The sequence below is a fragment of the Phasianus colchicus genome, chromosome 21 (genome assembly GCF_987193195.1).
Source record: "Phasianus colchicus chromosome 21, bPhaCol1.hap1.1, whole genome shotgun sequence".
In the NCBI taxonomy this organism is placed as follows: Eukaryota; Metazoa; Chordata; class Aves; order Galliformes; family Phasianidae; genus Phasianus; species Phasianus colchicus.
This window is the reverse complement of record NC_143456.1, coordinates 3,520,139-3,536,457: the sequence shown is the minus strand read 5'-3', so window position 1 is coordinate 3,536,457 and position 16,319 is coordinate 3,520,139. Positions and strand designations below refer to the sequence as shown.

Sequence of the window (16,319 nt, the reverse complement as noted above, 5' to 3'; positions counted from 1 at the left end):
GCCGCCGCCGCTCGCTCCGCGCTGCTGCGCCGTCCTCGGGGGTCCCCACCGCCCCCGGCCCCGCGGATGGGCTCGGCACGGCTCGGCACGGCTCGGCTCCCTCCCCCGGCCGGGCTGCGGGCTGGTTAATCCTGTATGTAAATGGCAGCCAATGGATGTTGTTGTTGAGCGGGGCTGGGATTAGCGGCGGGGCGAATGGCTGGCACTCTTACTGGGATTACAGAACAAAGAGCTCTCCGCTCCCGAGCAGGGCGCCCTGCCCGCCCCGGCCCGGCCTCGGCCCCGGCCCGGCCCGGCGGGCAGCACCGGCCCCGCCCGCCGCCCGCGCGGGGAGGAGGTGGCGGCGGCGGCGGCGGCGGCGGCGGCGGCGGCGGCGGCGGGAGGCGGTGTGGCCCGGCCCGGCCCGGCCCTGTCCTGCCCCGGCCCGGCCCCGCCGCCCGCCCCCGCCGCTCCCGCGCACAGCCGCCGGGGAGGCAGCGCCGCGCTCCGCCGGGGCCGCCCTGCGGTGAGCGAAAGTTTCGGCCCCTCCCGCGGCATCGGGGGGCGGCTGCGGGCGGCGAGGGGGGGGGGGGGGGCGTGGGGACAATGGGGCCGGGGGGAGGAGAGGGGGGCAGAGCGGCTCGGGGGGATCCGGGTTCGGCCGCGGCGCGGGGGGGGGAGCGGAGTGCCGGGATCTCCTGTAGCGGCGGTGGAGTCGGGAGCGCGGCGTGGGGCTGCGGACGGAACGTGGATGCGTGCGCTGCTGTGGGGACACGGCGGGGGAACGTGAGATCGGAGAGCGGAGCCCGGGACGGGATCGGGGAGCAGAGCTAGCGACAAACGCGGGGACGGTATTGGGGACCTTGCTGGAACCGACCTGGGGACGACCTGGTCTCAATACCGCACCTGCGGACGGATGTAGGAGGCGGCATTGGAGACGCGGGGATCTCCGGTGCTGGGCGAGATGGGGAGAAAGTTCCTCCCCGGAGAGCAGCCGGTGCCCTTGTCCTTCCAGCGCGTGGGGTTAGCCGGGATAAGCTGTAAAGCGGAGCGATCCCATTACTGCGTCACGCTGGAGTGAGCCCCGCCGCCGGCGGCTCGTTGCAGGTAACCGCGGCCGGGCATCGCCGCACGGAGCGGTGGGGTTGCGGGGTTGCGTTCGCTGTGAGCTCCGGGCGGGTGGGGATGGCTTTGTCGGGGCTGCCGCTCGGTGCGTGCCTGGCGGAGGGGCTGCGGTGGGAGAACGGGCAGTTGGGTCGGATCCCCGCTGCTGGGACCGGCGGAATTTTCTACTTTTGTGCAAATCGCCGCAACGCTCGATTCTCAGAATGAAGCAGCCTGAGCTCTCCGCCTGCTGCGGTGTTGGAGCCGCTCGGTGCTTCTCCCGAGTCCCGTGGCAAAGCTCCGAGCTCTGGCGTGGCCGTGTGTGCCACCGTGTGCCAGCATCGCTCCCCACTCCTTCTCCCTTCTTCCCTGCAGCCGCCACCTGGGTGTTATGGGGACATCCATGAGGGTGACTACAGGGGATGTGCGCCCATAGGGACGCACTGCCCTATTGCGCTGTCCCTCCTGGAGCGGGTTTTTGCATCTTCTTGGAGATGCTGCTGCAGGGCTGTATGCTTCCCCGTGCTCTTGCTGGCCTTTAGGAACCACCGTAGGGAACACGGACACAGGGGATGCTTGTGTGCCTTCCTGACCCTGCAGCCTGTTGAATGGGTTTGGGGAGAAAACCGTGAGATGAACTGGGCTGGTTAAGGAGGATCTGAGCACCGCCACACATCCAGCCTGTGTGTCTGGGTTTTGTTCCCCAAAGCAATCCCGTGTTTGTGCCACTGCTTCCGTGCTGCTGCAGCTGCTCGTGCAGGGGAGGAGAGGCAGGAACATCCCCGGCTCATTTAGGTTTGCTAATGAGAAGCTGAAGAGTAGGGAAGGAACCTGCTTGGGGACGTATTTAGCAACTTGCCCTCCAAGCCTGGTGCTAGAGACGTCTTGCCCTTGCGTGCTGCTCTGATCACCTGGCATGGGGAGACAACTTACAAGACCTTGTGTGCTGCAGAAGGGCCAATTTTCGGGCTCTTTCTGTGTCCTGGCCCTTCAAGGACGTGTCTGGTTGCCCTGCACCCATACCTGCGTGAACAGCATCGCATCATCCCTGAGCAATGCTCTGCTGGAATGAAGAAAATACCCCAAACCCCCCAAACCCAGACCGTCACAGTGGTTTGAGCGATTTCGTGCTGTTGGAGCTAATGGGGGATTCCCATCTGCTGTTCCCACAGGAAATAGCTGGGATTTTTTGAGGCAATTATCAATGCCCTGTACTTCCTCTGGGAATTTGGTTGGCTGCACCCAGGCGGTCAGGCTCAGCGTAGGAATGCAGAGGGACAGCAGCCGGGGCCTGAGCTTGTCTTCTGCCACCCACGGCAGTGCCACTGGTCCCTGAGCTGGGCAGCAGAGTCCCACCTTGGAGGATGTGTTTGTTCCCTTTGCTGCTGGAGCCTGGGTTGTAAATGGGGGATGTGTGATAGTCATCATGGCAAAGTGAGTGGTAGGGGCTGTTTGCATTCCCCTTAAAACAGCAATGAGAAGACCTACTGGAAGCTCCTTCTCAGGAGGGAGGTATCCATCCAGGAGATAAAAATGTTTTTAAGTTCATTTATTGGGAAGCTCCCAGCTGAAAGCAGTGGGGAGGGATCTCTGGGTATCCTTGGTACCCAGCTGGATGCTCAGCAGAGCAGAAAGCAGGTCCTTTTTGCTGGGGGGGACAGTGGGTTGTTGCAAACTACAGACCTTGCTGTGCCCAGGTGTTGCCTTTCACTTCCTGGTGTGTTTTATTTAAATCTCATGAAACGTCACCTTCAAGAAGAGGTTTGGAGCCTATGGTCTGGCCAGAGGCTGCGAGAGACTCCAGGTTGCGCAGTGGCAACGATTCAAGTGAACCTACAGATTGTGGGTTTGGGGTTTTACTCTTGTTTTGAGCAGGGCTGCTGGTTTAGTGCTCACTTCTTAGCACAACCCCATGGATCAAATGAGCTTCTAGCCCATGAGAAAAATGCCAAGTGTGTTTGGAGAGGGTGGGAGCTCTGCCTTGCTGAGCCACGATCCCATGTTGGGTCCTCATCCATCCATGTGCTGGGGTGTTGACCATTGTCTTGGTGCTAGGTGGGACTCGGTGTGGGGGACAGGGGGCACTTGTGTGAGAAAATCCCATCCAGGAGCTGTGGGAGGTTTTTATGTTGTATCCCTGTGTGATATGGGAGGGAAGACTGATGGTTTCATGTTTCCAGAGCAGTCTTAGCTTGAGATTTGCTGCCAATCGCCACTTCTCAAATACTTTGATGGTGATTTCCAAGGGACTTACCTACAGCATCAGTAAAGCTTTCCCCGTTGGTGAAATGTTATTAAGAAAAGCACTCAGTGCAAGAATCACCTTCTTAAAAGCAGACTGTACCTTGGTGGGATTTACATTTGTATATACAAACAGCTTCTGTTTGAATTTTCTGGCTTTTGTGGCTTTGTCTGTGCTCAGTGCTATTATGGCTGTTTTAAGAAGAGAATTAACTTCAACTAAACGAATAGGAGACCAGCAAAGACTATTGTTCTGCCTTTGCAAATTCGCAGCAATCTAATCATCCTTTACCAGGACTTTCTTCCTCTAAGCTAATCTCCACCTTTCACTTGAATTACGAGGTGCCTCCATCTTCATTTTCTCTAAATCTGCAACATCAAAAGGAGAAAGTACCCACGTGGAGGCTCAGAGCCTCTGGGGAACTGTGTGTAGAATCAGAGAATATCCTGAGATGGAAGGGATGGTGCAGCCCAGCTCCTGGCCCCACACGGGACAACCTGAATGCTGTGTGTGAGAGCAGCATCCAACGTGAGCCTGGAACACGTTGTGGGGCATAAATCACACTGGAGGTGACAGAGGTGAGAATCCTGTGGGCAGGAAGCTTTGTAACTTGGTTGTGGAGTGTTTATTGCACTGTTCTGGTCTGGTTTCTGTCAGTTGTTGTGTGTCCTTCTTAGCTGGGGACAGGTGATGTTCCTGAAGGATTTGCAGGCTTCATAGACTCGTTAAGGTTGGAAAGACCACTGAGATCTTGTAGTCTGACCACCAACCCATCCCCACCGTGTCCCTCAGTGCTGTGTGTGCCCTTTTCTTGAACACCTCCAGGGACAGTGACTCCACCACCTCCCTGGGCAGCCTGTATGTGGGAATTATCTGTATTATTGGTACTGCATTAGTATTTACCTGGCCAAGTCCTGGGCTGGACATCTTCATTGTGCCAAGCTTTGCTCCATAGCATTTTGAAGCGTAGCCGTTATAGAACTGCATCGTAGGTCTTTTTTGCTGCATGCACATCACTGGTTTTTCCCATGAAAACATCCCTGTTGTAACGTGACCTCTGGAGTGATGATTTTTGTTCCTTTGGGCCCTCCTCCGATTGTCTTTTTCTGCTTGGCAACTGGGTTGCTGAAGCCCAGGAGTTGGTTTCTGTCTCTCTCTTTATTGTTTGAGGAATATGATAAAATGATCTCGTTAGGTAAATACAACCATGTTACAACCCACCATCTGCTGAAGCACCGCTGTGGGTGACGTTACTGCCAGAGGAATGGCAGCAGCTCCTCAGCAAGCTTTTGGTGGTGGTGGGGCTGGAGAGACATCGTCCGCTCTGGATCTCGTACCTCCTGGCAGGAGTGACTGTTGTTGGTACTTCAGTTGGAGGAAGGGTTTTTCCTTATGGTTTCCTTCCTTCTCGCCATCCTGGGCTGGTTGAATGGCTCTGCAGTTGCCACAAAGCATAGTAGGGTTGTTAGATGGAACCTTCATGAGGGTCACCTGCAGGTCCCTTAGAAACCAGGTCAAACTGATAGCACTGCCTTCCCAAACCACTCTCCAGTTTTCTTATGATGTGCTCATACAGCAGGGAATGTGTGGAAGGGCTGAGGCTGCAGCAGAGGTGCTCACAGCCTGGTGTGCAGGGATGCCCCTGAGATGCTCCCATGTCCATGGGAGCCCACGGGGTGGTGGAGATACAGCTTTGTGCTTCCCCAGTGTCATCCTTCCTTCCATGCAGGATCATTCAGCCCAGTGGAGTGGAACAACGTGGTCCACATGGGGTTGGGAGCAGCTTGTTGGGTTGGGGTGATGTCCATACAGGTGCCAGAAGCCTTCCTGCAACTTTCATAGGCGAGGCTCGCTCCCAGTTGGTGAAATATGTCAGGAACTCTGCTTATTTAAAGGGCCTTTGGGGTTTTTGGGTCTTAAATAAACATCCGGGTTCCTGTTGGGGTTGGGGCTGTGCAGCCTGCGGGGGGCAGGGAGCTGAATGGGTGCCTGGAGCCTGCGTGCGCCTCCTGACAAGGTTATAAATTAGCGTCATTAGAGGAGGATCGCTGAGAATAAATCGCTCCGCACCCTTTCAGGGCATTGCAGTGCTGTAATTTCATCTCACCTTTCTGGGGACAAATGCCTAGAAAGCCCCTGGATGATATTACAGACACCCAGCCTGCAATAGGGGCACTTCACCCTGATTTATAACTTACCAAAAAGACGCAGACTCCTCCATACTCCACTTCAAGCTTGGCCAGAGGGGATGAGCATGGTGTGAGAGCCCTGCATGGGGGTCATTTAGGTTCACTGTGGGATGCTGGGGCGTTTTAGGGACTGCTTTGTGCCACTGTTTCCTGCCAGCCAGGATGCCACGCGTCTTGTGCCTCTTCCTCCAGTATTGCAGCATGCCCAGCCTCAAACCCCCACGAAACAACATGGTTAACGCCAAGCAGCCCATGCGCTATTAATACAAATGCTCAGTGAGAGTGGGCGACCTTTAGCAAGGCATTAAACATTTATTAAAACCATTAGGATTAGTGTCAGGTTGCATTTATTTATTTTATTTCATACACACACACACACAAAAAAAAAATAACCCAACCACCAAAGCTCAGGAGAAGCAAATGTGAGCCGCAGCCCCGTGAGATGGCTGCAGTGGTGCAGTGCATCCCTGGCACTGGGATGGGTACAGAACCCAGCATTGTTTTGCTGGAGTGAGGGGCTGTGGCAGTTAATTTTTTTCCCACCTGCCCAAAGGTATTTCCTTTATGATGGGATGGGATTATCCTGGGCTGTGGTTGAGCTCCCTGCATCTCTCCGTTGGGGTTTTCCTGAGCTGCTGCTGCGAGGATTACCTGCTCTCTTGAAAATGTCTTTGTTTTCTGATGTTTGCTATTGTAATTTATGTATGATGCTGCCTCTTATTGAAAACAGAGGTCTTCATCTCCGTGGGAATTACACCTGCATAAATACAGCCCCATCCGTGGCTGCGTGCGCCCACTGCTCCATGATGAAAGCTGACACCTGCAAAAGTTTCCCTATGTTACCTGCAGGACCCCGCTCCTGAGATGCTCTTTGCAAGCAAACTGCTGGTTTTATGGGCGCGTCACTCTTATGCTTTCTTACTCATAGAATCATTGGCTTAGCTTGGAGGGGACATTAAAGATCATCTCGTTCCGAGCCACCTCCCATGGGCAGAGTTGCTTACTCCTGATTTCTTTCTGCACTGGTGTCTGAGATATTGCTTCTGCTGCTGAATATGTACGTTTTTAGGATCCTCGTTGGTGGGGACAAAATGAGTGTTTTTCCTGCTTGATGACCTCCAGTGCAATGGAGCCATTGAATGGAAATGCAAACGCAGAGGGGCTTCTGTGGGCGGCTGCTGGCAAAGGACTATTTTTAACTCAGCCAGGATCTTACCGCATTGCTGCTGATGCATGGGAGCACGTAGGCATCCTTTCTCATTTTTAAACCCAACAATTAAAAAAGAAGGCACAGGCTGGCTGTGCAGCGCCAGGTGCTGAGTGGATGCTGGGGTTGCTGGTGCAGGCGTCTGCCAGCAGTTGGAATGAGCCCTTTGCAGGTGTGGGAGATGTAGGACCAGATGAGCAGGAAGGGAAATCACTGCTGTCACAGATCTGGGATGGACAGACGGATGGCTGTCTCCATGTGTTCCCATGATAGCTGCCTTGCTGCACATCCCCAAAGGGGAATGGGTGCGTGGTGACATTCAGCTGGGATGCGGGTGCTGATGGCTCCTTCCATTGCAGCAAATGCTCTTAAACTGTCAGTTTGTGAAGGGTTTTTCTTTCTTATTTTCTTTTTCCTCGCATTAACCTGCTTTTAGCCAGCGATGTTACAGAAGGCGTTTAAGCCCAGAACGTTCCTTCTCAGTATTGATTTTGCTTTCTGCTTCAATCTCTTTTTATTGCCCTTGGTGTTTTGAGGAGCTGGAAGGAGAACAGGGAGAGCTGAGCTGATTCTTCTCCGAGTTTTGTCTTACAGGCAGCGTGGTGTTAAATGGGAGGCTGAGGGAGAAATCCATGGGGTGACTGCTCCCTAACACAGCTCCCAAAGAGCTTGCTATGGCATGTGGCAGGGGCAAGGGCTTGGGTGGGACCCGTGGGTGTCCTTTAGTTCCTTCAGTTTGCTGAGGGTTCTCCAAAGATGCCTGGAGGGGCTCTGCAAGGGTACCTGGGGGAAGGTCTCCAAAGCATCAGATGCTTTGGAGATGACCAGGTAGCGTCAGTTTTTCCTCTGATTGGGCATTCAGAGGAGTTTTGTCTCGGCTCGGTGAGCATCCTGCAGCTCTTTTGGGGTCCTAATCCAGGAGCTGAGCTCCTGCTTGATCTCCTCTTTTGGATTGAAAGGCTGCTCCCCCGTGCTTTGGCTGTTGTGTCTCTACCTGGGTGATCTTTTGGGCATTGGGGTTTCTTCATAAGAAGTGTGGGATTAGGTGGGCTCTGTGCCCCTTGGTTAGATCTGAGCTCTGGAAGCAGCAGGGATGACCAAGAGCCGCTCGGCAGCCTGACTTCCAGAGAAAACCTTTCTCAGGGCAGCCAGCTTGCATTCAGTTGGATGCTTTATTATGGACCAACATCATTGCCAGTTCCCTCCTTGTGTGTCTCTCGATGGAGAGCCCAACTGGGGCAGCACCTCTTCCAATATTTGCCTTCCCATCACAAAGCAGCTCCGCTGCTCGTGGCGGCTCAAGGGCTCTCCAATGTCCCACTCCGGAGGCGGCTGCGCCGATTCCCTAATTGCTCTCCACCCATTTAAGGGGAACTGATTAAGAAATTAATTCCCAATCTCAGGCGGCGCAGAGCCCCGTTTGAATGCTTTGATCTCCGCAGAGCAGGGACGGATGCGGGCGAAGGCACTGCTTGCCATCCATCTGCTGCCAGAAGGAATCCAGGTATGGACAGCGTTAGGGCAAGAGTGGCTTGTGCAGATGCAATTGGGGTTGTTTATGTGTAACTTATCCCTTTTGCTCTGAATTTTCCCCCCAAAATAGCCTGGAGGTGCCCTTTGTTGGTGCACGTGAGCCCAGAGCTCTGTGTGCAAGGAGGGATGCTCGGGATGGAGGAAATATTATTTCTGTTCCAGTTCATATAAGTTTTGTGGGTACCAGGGGGGGTGCGGTGAGGGTCCTTGCTTGGAGCTGCCCTGAATTTGGGGAGCTGAGCTTCTCAGCACCAATCCCTTCCCATCCCCACACGGCGTTTGGCCGCTTCGCTTTGCACTTTTCTGGGTGCTGGAAACCCGATTAAAAGCATCACAGCTCTGCATGGAAGGGAAATGTGCCACAAGGCAGGTTTGCTTTTTGCAGGATTAAAAGCAAATAAATATTTATACGGTATGCAAAGCAGGCTGATAAGATATGCACATCAGTGAGAATTTGAAGCGGTTTAGTTTTGGGTACAAGATTAAGGGGTGTGTGTGTTTGTGCATTAGGTAGTTTTAAAGGATGTTTTCTTCCTGCTGCACAAAAAATAAAAATAGGAAGGGGGAAAGCAGCGTGTTCTTCTTGGGCTGCTCTGGTCTTAGGTTGTGTGATCTCCATGCATCCCCTGTCTTTAACTGCAGGGATGGAAAAAGCCAGGGAGAGAGGGCAGTGCAGGCTGCATTTCGTATGCAAATATAATGCTGGCCCTGTTCCTAATATTCACTGTGTTTACACGTAAATGCAAACAACTGTTGACTTAGTTTCAACAGATAATGTGTTTCATAACACAATGGAAATTAGAATTAATCTGGAGGTTAGCAAGGCTACATGTGTTTCCAGCAGAACTGAGGCTCTGCAGGGGCTCGGGGGTGGCTTTGGTGATACTCAGAACCCCCAGCCCATGCACAACAGTGCAGGAATTACATTCCCCATTCATCAGTTCTTGCAGATTTTCTCTTGGAATCCCTCACTGCTCGTGTTGGTGTTAGGAACCCCTCTGTCAGTGCTATCCCACCGTGAGAGCAGTCCGGAGTGGTGAGAAGGATGGGGATGGGATGAGAAGGAATGTGTGGGTTAAACGCCCTACAGAGGGAGGAGTGTGGGGCAGGGAGTGGGTTTGGGACCGCTGTCCTGCTGAGTTTATATGGGTAGGGATGACATGGGGACGGCTCCTCGTGGGAGCTGAGGTGGTTGTATGGCTCGATGCATGCAGAAGTGCTGGTGCCTGTGCTGTGAGGAGCTCGTTGCCATACCTGGGTCACCGAGTCCTAGTCCTGGCTGTGACTCCATGCAGAAGCATCTGGGAGAGGCCCTGGCTGTGTCTTAGGGCTGCCTTCAGCCTGAGGCAGCCCCTGAAGGGTTCCCAGCTCCTTGCAAGGCTTCCTCATAGCCCGAGGAGGAGGAGCAGCTCCGCCTGGGCGCCGATCGTTTGGGAGCGGTGTCATCGCTGTCTCTGGGTGTGTGTCTGTTCCTCTTCATCTGTCTGCTCATCCCGAGTCATTTGCAGCTGGCTGGATGGCTCCCACCAGGCGCCCAGTGACAAATTTGGGGTGTGTGTCTGAGCCTTATTAGCCACCAGTGAATCTCTGCAGGACCAGTGGCACCGGTGGGGATGTCCCAGTCTGGCACTGTTGGCTGTGGGGATGCTGTGGCACGGGGAAGGCATCCCATCCCAGCTGATCTTGCTGGCCCTGTGGGCTGGATGGAGGCTGTAGGACTCGGGGCTGTTTGTGTCTGAGAGCCAGTGGTGATGCTGAGGTTGGTAACACCAAGTTGGGGTGAGTTCAACACAACTTTGGGGCTGGGGAGCCAGCAGCAATTCTATTGGAGCTTCTCTAGGTCTTCCCTTTAAACAGTGAATGTAAAGAAGGAGCTAGCAGGATAGAGGGGCGGTATGCTCTCATGTATCAGTGCTGACTCAGACCCCAAATCTGCTTTTCCGTGTCCTGTGAGTCGCTGGTGGCTGCAGGTTCTGAGCATCCTTTAATCCCTGCAGAAAGCTGATTTTTTTTTTTTTTTATTTCTCATTGAGCTCATTGATGCAGCATGGAGCCAGGCACGGGGCTGGCAAGCAGCATGTCCTGCAACAGGGGGGGAAACTCGCTACTGAAACAATAAGCAGAGAGCTGAAATATCAGCGATGAAATTAAACTGTAATGAGATTAAACAGTGGCTCTTCTATCAGACCCTCCTTGTGCAGAGATAATTACCTGAGAAGTGCAGCGAGCACATTGTGAGCATGGCCACGGGCTGGGATGGGCTCGGCACTGAGGATGTGTCCAATGCTGTACTGACCCAACCCAATGGGGATGCATGGCTGGAGGGCTTCGTTCTGCACATCCCTGTGTGCACTGGGGGTATGGGATCTGTGTTCCATTCCCAATGTGTGGGATGTAGGGAAGCATCCCAGAAGAGTGTGGCTGGGACCTTGTGTGAAGGACTGCAGTTTGGGGTTTTGCTTCTGCATCCACGGGCGTGAGGCATCGCTGCCACCTGCACGTGGGATTCCTCTTTGATTTAGAGGAAAAAAAGGAAGGGGAAAAGAAATCTGTGTGGCTGTGTGATATAAAATCTGAGTTTGGATCTCTGTAAGTGCACGGAAAACAACAGGCTTTTTATGTTGGCTCTTGGGGTAGGAGGAGAGCAGGCTAGAATAAAGATTTACAGTGTTTGGGAGATTAAAGGCCCTTGGTACATTGTTCAAATACCACGAGATTAGTTTCCAAGGAGACGGATACCAGTTGCCATAGGCACCGGGGGGCCAGGAATTAGGATTGCGATTTTTTATCCTGATCACGCAAACAGTAGCTGAACGCTGCTAAAACTCCAGCTTTAAATAACACGAGTGTTAGCTTACATACCAAGAAAGCAGACTCTGGAAACTGGATCCCGTCCTCTCCCTGCTCCCCCATCGCCCTTGGCTCCATGCTTGGCTGGAGCCGTGCTTTGTGGTGTTGCACCTGGGTTTAAAACCCACGGGTTGCCAAGCGGCATGGGGCACAGATGTAGGTCTGTGGGTCAGGGTTTGACCCCCTGTCACTCAGCACTATGGCATGGCCATGATGCTCATTACCAGCACTCACCTCCAGCCCACCGGCCCCATTTCAGCACTGATGTGCAACCCCAATCCCAGCCCCAACGGCTCATCCTGGCCTTGTCTCATCTTTCTACCAAGGGCTTGCTCTCCTTTGGGGATCTATTCACAGCCGGCAGCTGCAGTGGTGCAGCAGAGCGAGCTCCCCATGCCCTCACCTAATTTTAGCAGCCATGGGCCACCCGCTTCTGGGAAACGCAACCTGAGCCCCAGCAGCACTGCAGCATTTTTATATATATTGATAAAATAAAGCAAGGGAGGAGGTGTCTGATGGCTTGGAGACATTCCTCCCCCTGGAAGGGGTTAAACAAACCCCAACAAACTGGCTTGGTTCGGGGGAGTATTTCCCAGCTCCAGTGCTGGCATGGAACGTGGTTGGGGTACCCCAAGCTGTGCCAGAGGACCGACCTCAAACGCTGTCATTTTTCAACTTGTGCAAACAGATGGAGTGAAAAAGGAGATCTGTGGGTGCGAGGAGAGACATGCGATGGGGCAGTGGTTATGGGGCAGCGGATGGTTATAGGGCTGAGGCATGCCCATGTGCCCTTGGTTGGTGTGGGAAGCGCAGATACCCCAAATACCAGAGCCCCAGGAGGGCTGCGTTGCAGCATGAGGACAAGATTGGAGATTTTTGGAGGTGTTCTGACATTTGAGGTTATTTATGGCCATTTCGTGAATGCCTGTTATCACAGTTATGTGCCAGAGCTGGCATTGATGCTGACCAATCTGTGGCAGGAGGGCTGTGCTGAATTAGGCGTAGGGGATTACATCTGAGTGGGTTACGGGGCCGCCAGGGCATGTGGAGCATTCATTTATCTCCTGCAAGCTGCACGTCCAGAGCAGTTTCTCAGCCCCTTGGTGGGGTACAGCCAACACTTGGCAGTGTGTGAGAAAGCTGCCCGTGCTGGGCAGACATCCCCAGCACTGCGGTGATGATGAGTTGCACATCAAGTCAATGGGAGTCAAGTGTACTGTGCTCCGAGCCAACCACCAAAAAGCTGACCTCAAAAGTCCCTGAGATGTATTGGGGTGGGGAAAACGCCTGCAGTCAGCGTCCCCTTCTTAAACTGCCTTGCTGTGGCTCTCGTCCCGAGCCCACATCCCCATCAGGGATGTGTCAGAGCCAGGGGATGTGGGGACTGTCCCTATGCAGGAGGGCGGATGCTGGCTCTGCTGCTGCGCCTCGGCAGTGACATTCATTGTCACTTCAGCTCCTATCGGGACAGCTCATGATGAATTTTAAAGCACGTTTAATGATAGTGAGGGCTAATGACTTACGTGTCCTCCAGGGCTGGTGTGATTTTTAGAAATCCCCTTTAAAGGCGCCTTCCCAGAGCAGAAGGCAATTACAGCCCAATCACCGCCGTCTCATTGCTACCTGTGGGTCCCCATCACATGCATCCCTATGCCACCAGCCCTTTTGGGTGATACTTCCTGGGTGACTCAGGAGCCCAGATGCCATCATCAGAAGTTGTTTTGATGCTGTGTGGCTGAGCTGCCCCCAGCACAGCTCCAGCACCTGCCCCAGGCTGTCTCTCTCCAGCCCGTGAGGGATGGATGCCCTATGAGTCCCTCTCGTTAGTACAGACCCATTTCTTTGATGTGCACGTGGCCATTCCCATCCTGTAGCATTGCTGACCCTGTTGCATGCAGCCCTCCTGCCCAGCACAGGGCTTCGTTGTGGGTCGTTACCCAAATAATGAGCTTTATGCCTTTTTTTTCCCCCTCTTCTTGCCGTGGAACTCTGCTTTCGATGTACCCCTTGCTTTGCCCTAACAGAACCTGTTTATAATTCGAAAGTTCCAACAACACCATTTTCTGCTTGGAAATTTCCTCTGGGGGGGTTAGGGGGGGGTGGGTTGTTCCAGCTTTGTTTCACTTGTTTTGTTATTCTGTTTGCTCCTGGCGCTTTGGAAATGGTGACAAAGCAGGCAGATGTTTATTCCTGAGAGGGGTGCACAGCATGGGCAGGCCAGGGACCATGGCATAGGGGCAGGATGGGGCTGGGATGGGGATGCATTGTCCCCATCCCCATGGCAGCACCTGGACATCGTTCCCATCCCTGTAGGACCACGGCCCCTTGCTCATGGATCTGGCCAGCTCGCGTGTACTGTGCCCCCATCCCACCTGCAGCCAGCCCTAAGTGGTGTAAGAATGGTTTACCCCAGTTTCCCTCGAGCTTAGTTTCCCTCTGATTAGACAAACAACTTCAAGCTGTACATCTTAATTTGATTTGAATAAGCCTATCGCTCGCCATGAAGTTTTTTTCCTCCCGTTTATTTCCCCCCCCCCCCCCTTCCCTTCTAAATCTGCTGTCGCTGCTATGCGTGACCGTAAATGATTAAAAGCTTTGTAGGAATATTTCTTCCCCCCTCAGCCCCACTCCGTGAAATCCCAGACATATTACTTGGGTCATGTCTCACTGTCCCTGGAAGGCTGTGGGATGAGGCTGCTGCAGTTGTGCTTTGCTGCAGGGCCGCCCCAGCCCCATCCTTTGGGGCTCTCTGCAACGCTGCCATCCACACCAACAACAAACCTGTAACGGTGGCAATACGGAATAATAATTAGGGCACTCAAAGATGCACATCATCAAAGTAAGGCTGTTTTCCATGAATGCTTGTGTGTGGTGGGGGGGGGGGTTGTTTGAGCAGTGGGAGCCTCCAGGTGATGGATGGCCCAAGCCTGGCGTGTGGCATCGCTGCACAGCATCGCATCCCGCGGCGGCTCTGCAGCACTGCCCATGCTCACAGGGTGGGCTGCCTGCAGGACATGCTTGTGTCCCTGCTTTATTTTACAAGCTGATGAACCTTTGGGTCATGTGTTCCCCCCCCCCCCCCCCTCCATCCTATTGCCAGCATCATCCTTGGGGAGAAAACTCAGCCGTCAGCTCCGCTCGGTCGGGCAGCGCCGCTCAGAAATGTCAGCTGCTCAGAAGAGGATTTTTCTGGGTCAGTGTCGGCGCAGCAGAAATGCTGGCGCAGCCTCATTCACCACTCTGTGCCCAAACACACCCGCACGGCCCCGACCCCTGTGAGAATCCTCCTGGGTGTGGGTCCCATTGGCACCCCGTGGGGTGGCCCTGCTTTGAGTCTGCACAGCAGATTTCATTCTGTGCCCGCAGCTTCATTCATATTCCTCGGCTCGCCCTGCCCGGCTCCCTCTAATCTCATCTCATTAAAAATTCCCCGTCCCCTTTTATCTGCTCGCAGCTTCAGCACTTGATTCATGAGCCAGGTTGGATGGCCATCGTTCCATCTTCTTTGCTGTCCTTTTATTTGTAGGATGGAAGCCGGGTTGTATGGGTTCTGTGCATCTCCCCTTCCCCACGTCACATTGCTGCTCAGAGCTGCTTGTAGATATCAGTGCTGGGATTGAAGGATGAAATGCATTTTGGTGCTTATCTCCTCCACCTGTGTGACTGAATGGGTGCTGTGATATGGCTCAAGCCAGTCCCATTTTCCCCATTTTTGTCCTGATTTTGGAGCTTCCAGGGCTGGTTCTGCTCCCCCCACCTTCACCCCCCAGGAACCCAAAGCTTCTCCTGGGCAAGGAGCTGATGATTTAGTGGACAATTAAGAAGAAAAAAAAAAAAAGGGAAAAATACCCTAAAAAGATCAATTCCCTTTTGCTTTCTCCCCAGGCTGAGCTCCTGTGCGTTGTCCAAAATGAAGGCAGATAACGCCATGCCTTGAGGACACCTTTGTGTGCCAGTTGCTCTCCTGAGTATAAAGAGAGCCCATGGGGATGGGAAGCATGGGGACACAAATGTCACCCAGTGCTGCTCAATGTCACTTCTCACAGCTCTGGTTGGATGTCCCACCTGGGTGGCACCTGCCCAGGGATGAGTCCCCACTGTGCCCACCCACACTGGCACTGTTGGGATGCGTGGCATCAGCGCCAGCCTTTGCTTCCAGCTTGGCAGCACTCGTGGTTGTCTGTTGTGCTCCTGGCAGGGCTGAGCTGATTGGCACGTGGGTGTCTTCCACACGCCTTTGGTTTTCTGCTTTTCCTCTTTCTTCTGCCCACTCGTGTGCCTGGTGTCTGTGCTGGGGCTGGGTGCCATGGTGCAGGAGGGACCCAGCAGCACTGATGCTGAGTGCTTGCTAAAAAGACAATTTTTAATTTTTTTCAATGGGGTGGGGGTGGTTTTCATCATTCTTTTTTTGCTCCTATCAATAACAGCATTGCATTTTTTTAATCTTATTTTCAGGTGAATATGGCACTGGCAGGGAGGCCTCTAGATGTGACCCTCGGCAGCTCCAGACCTGAACAGTGGAATATGGTTTTTCCCCAGAAAGATGAAATCATCACCAGCTTAGTGTCTGCCTTAGACTCCATGGTAAGGGAACCCACCCCCCTTCATCCCTGTGCTGATTTCCAACTACTGAGGGCATTGCTGCAGACTGAGCACGGCTCACATTAGAGCCCAAAGTGGGGAAAGCTTCCATACCCCCAACAAAACCACCCCTCAACTCATTGAGCTCCCATTAAAAGGGCTGTGCTGAGGGATGTTGAGTTCATCACATTCTGACAGCCCTGCTTGGATCAGCCCGTGCTCTTCTCAGCTCTGCACTTCTCCCCATTAATATTTATGTCGGTATCAACTGAATGTAGGGGCTGGTTGGGTTTTTTACTTGATGTTTTACCGATGTTACCGTGCACTTTTACACAACAGGAGAACAATGGCTTTTATCTGGCAGAACAAAGAAAATAACTTTCGTATCTTTTGACGTAGAATTCCCAGTGGAAACCTTGCATAAGTCAGGCGTGCTTACATAAACAAGATAACTGTTGGGATTAATTCTCATGGACCAGAGCTAATCTGATTTTTAACTGTGAATGTGATCAAGAAGAGAAGGTGTGTGTGTGTGTGTGTGTAGCAACAAATATCTAATGGAAAGCAATGTGCTCAACAGCCCTCCCTTTTCAAGCCAAGTATTCATCTTGAAAGCATCTTCATCTCCACCAGG

The 16,319-nt window shown here is 53.4% G+C and overlaps 1 protein-coding gene across 7 annotated transcripts in view; it reads left to right on the top strand.

Annotated features, from left to right (window-relative positions):
* GTF2IRD1 (GTF2I repeat domain containing 1) overlaps positions 1-16,319 on the top strand; it is a 50,520-nt gene continuing 34,201 nt past the window's right edge. For 3 of the 7 annotated variants that reach the window (XM_090122271.1, XM_090122266.1, XM_090122265.1), the window contains exons 1-2: positions 8,160-8,225; positions 15,560-15,688. In XM_090122271.1, coding sequence (XP_089978397.1) covers positions 8,175-8,225; positions 15,560-15,688 — 180 coding nt within the window. In that variant the 5' untranslated portion in view covers positions 8,160-8,174. Of the gene's footprint in view, positions 134-432; positions 506-647; positions 1,087-3,689; positions 3,904-8,159; positions 8,226-15,559; positions 15,689-16,319 lie in introns of those variants that run through there. The other 4 variants (XM_090122269.1, XM_090122267.1, XM_090122268.1 and 1 more) reach the window with 4 other exon arrangements.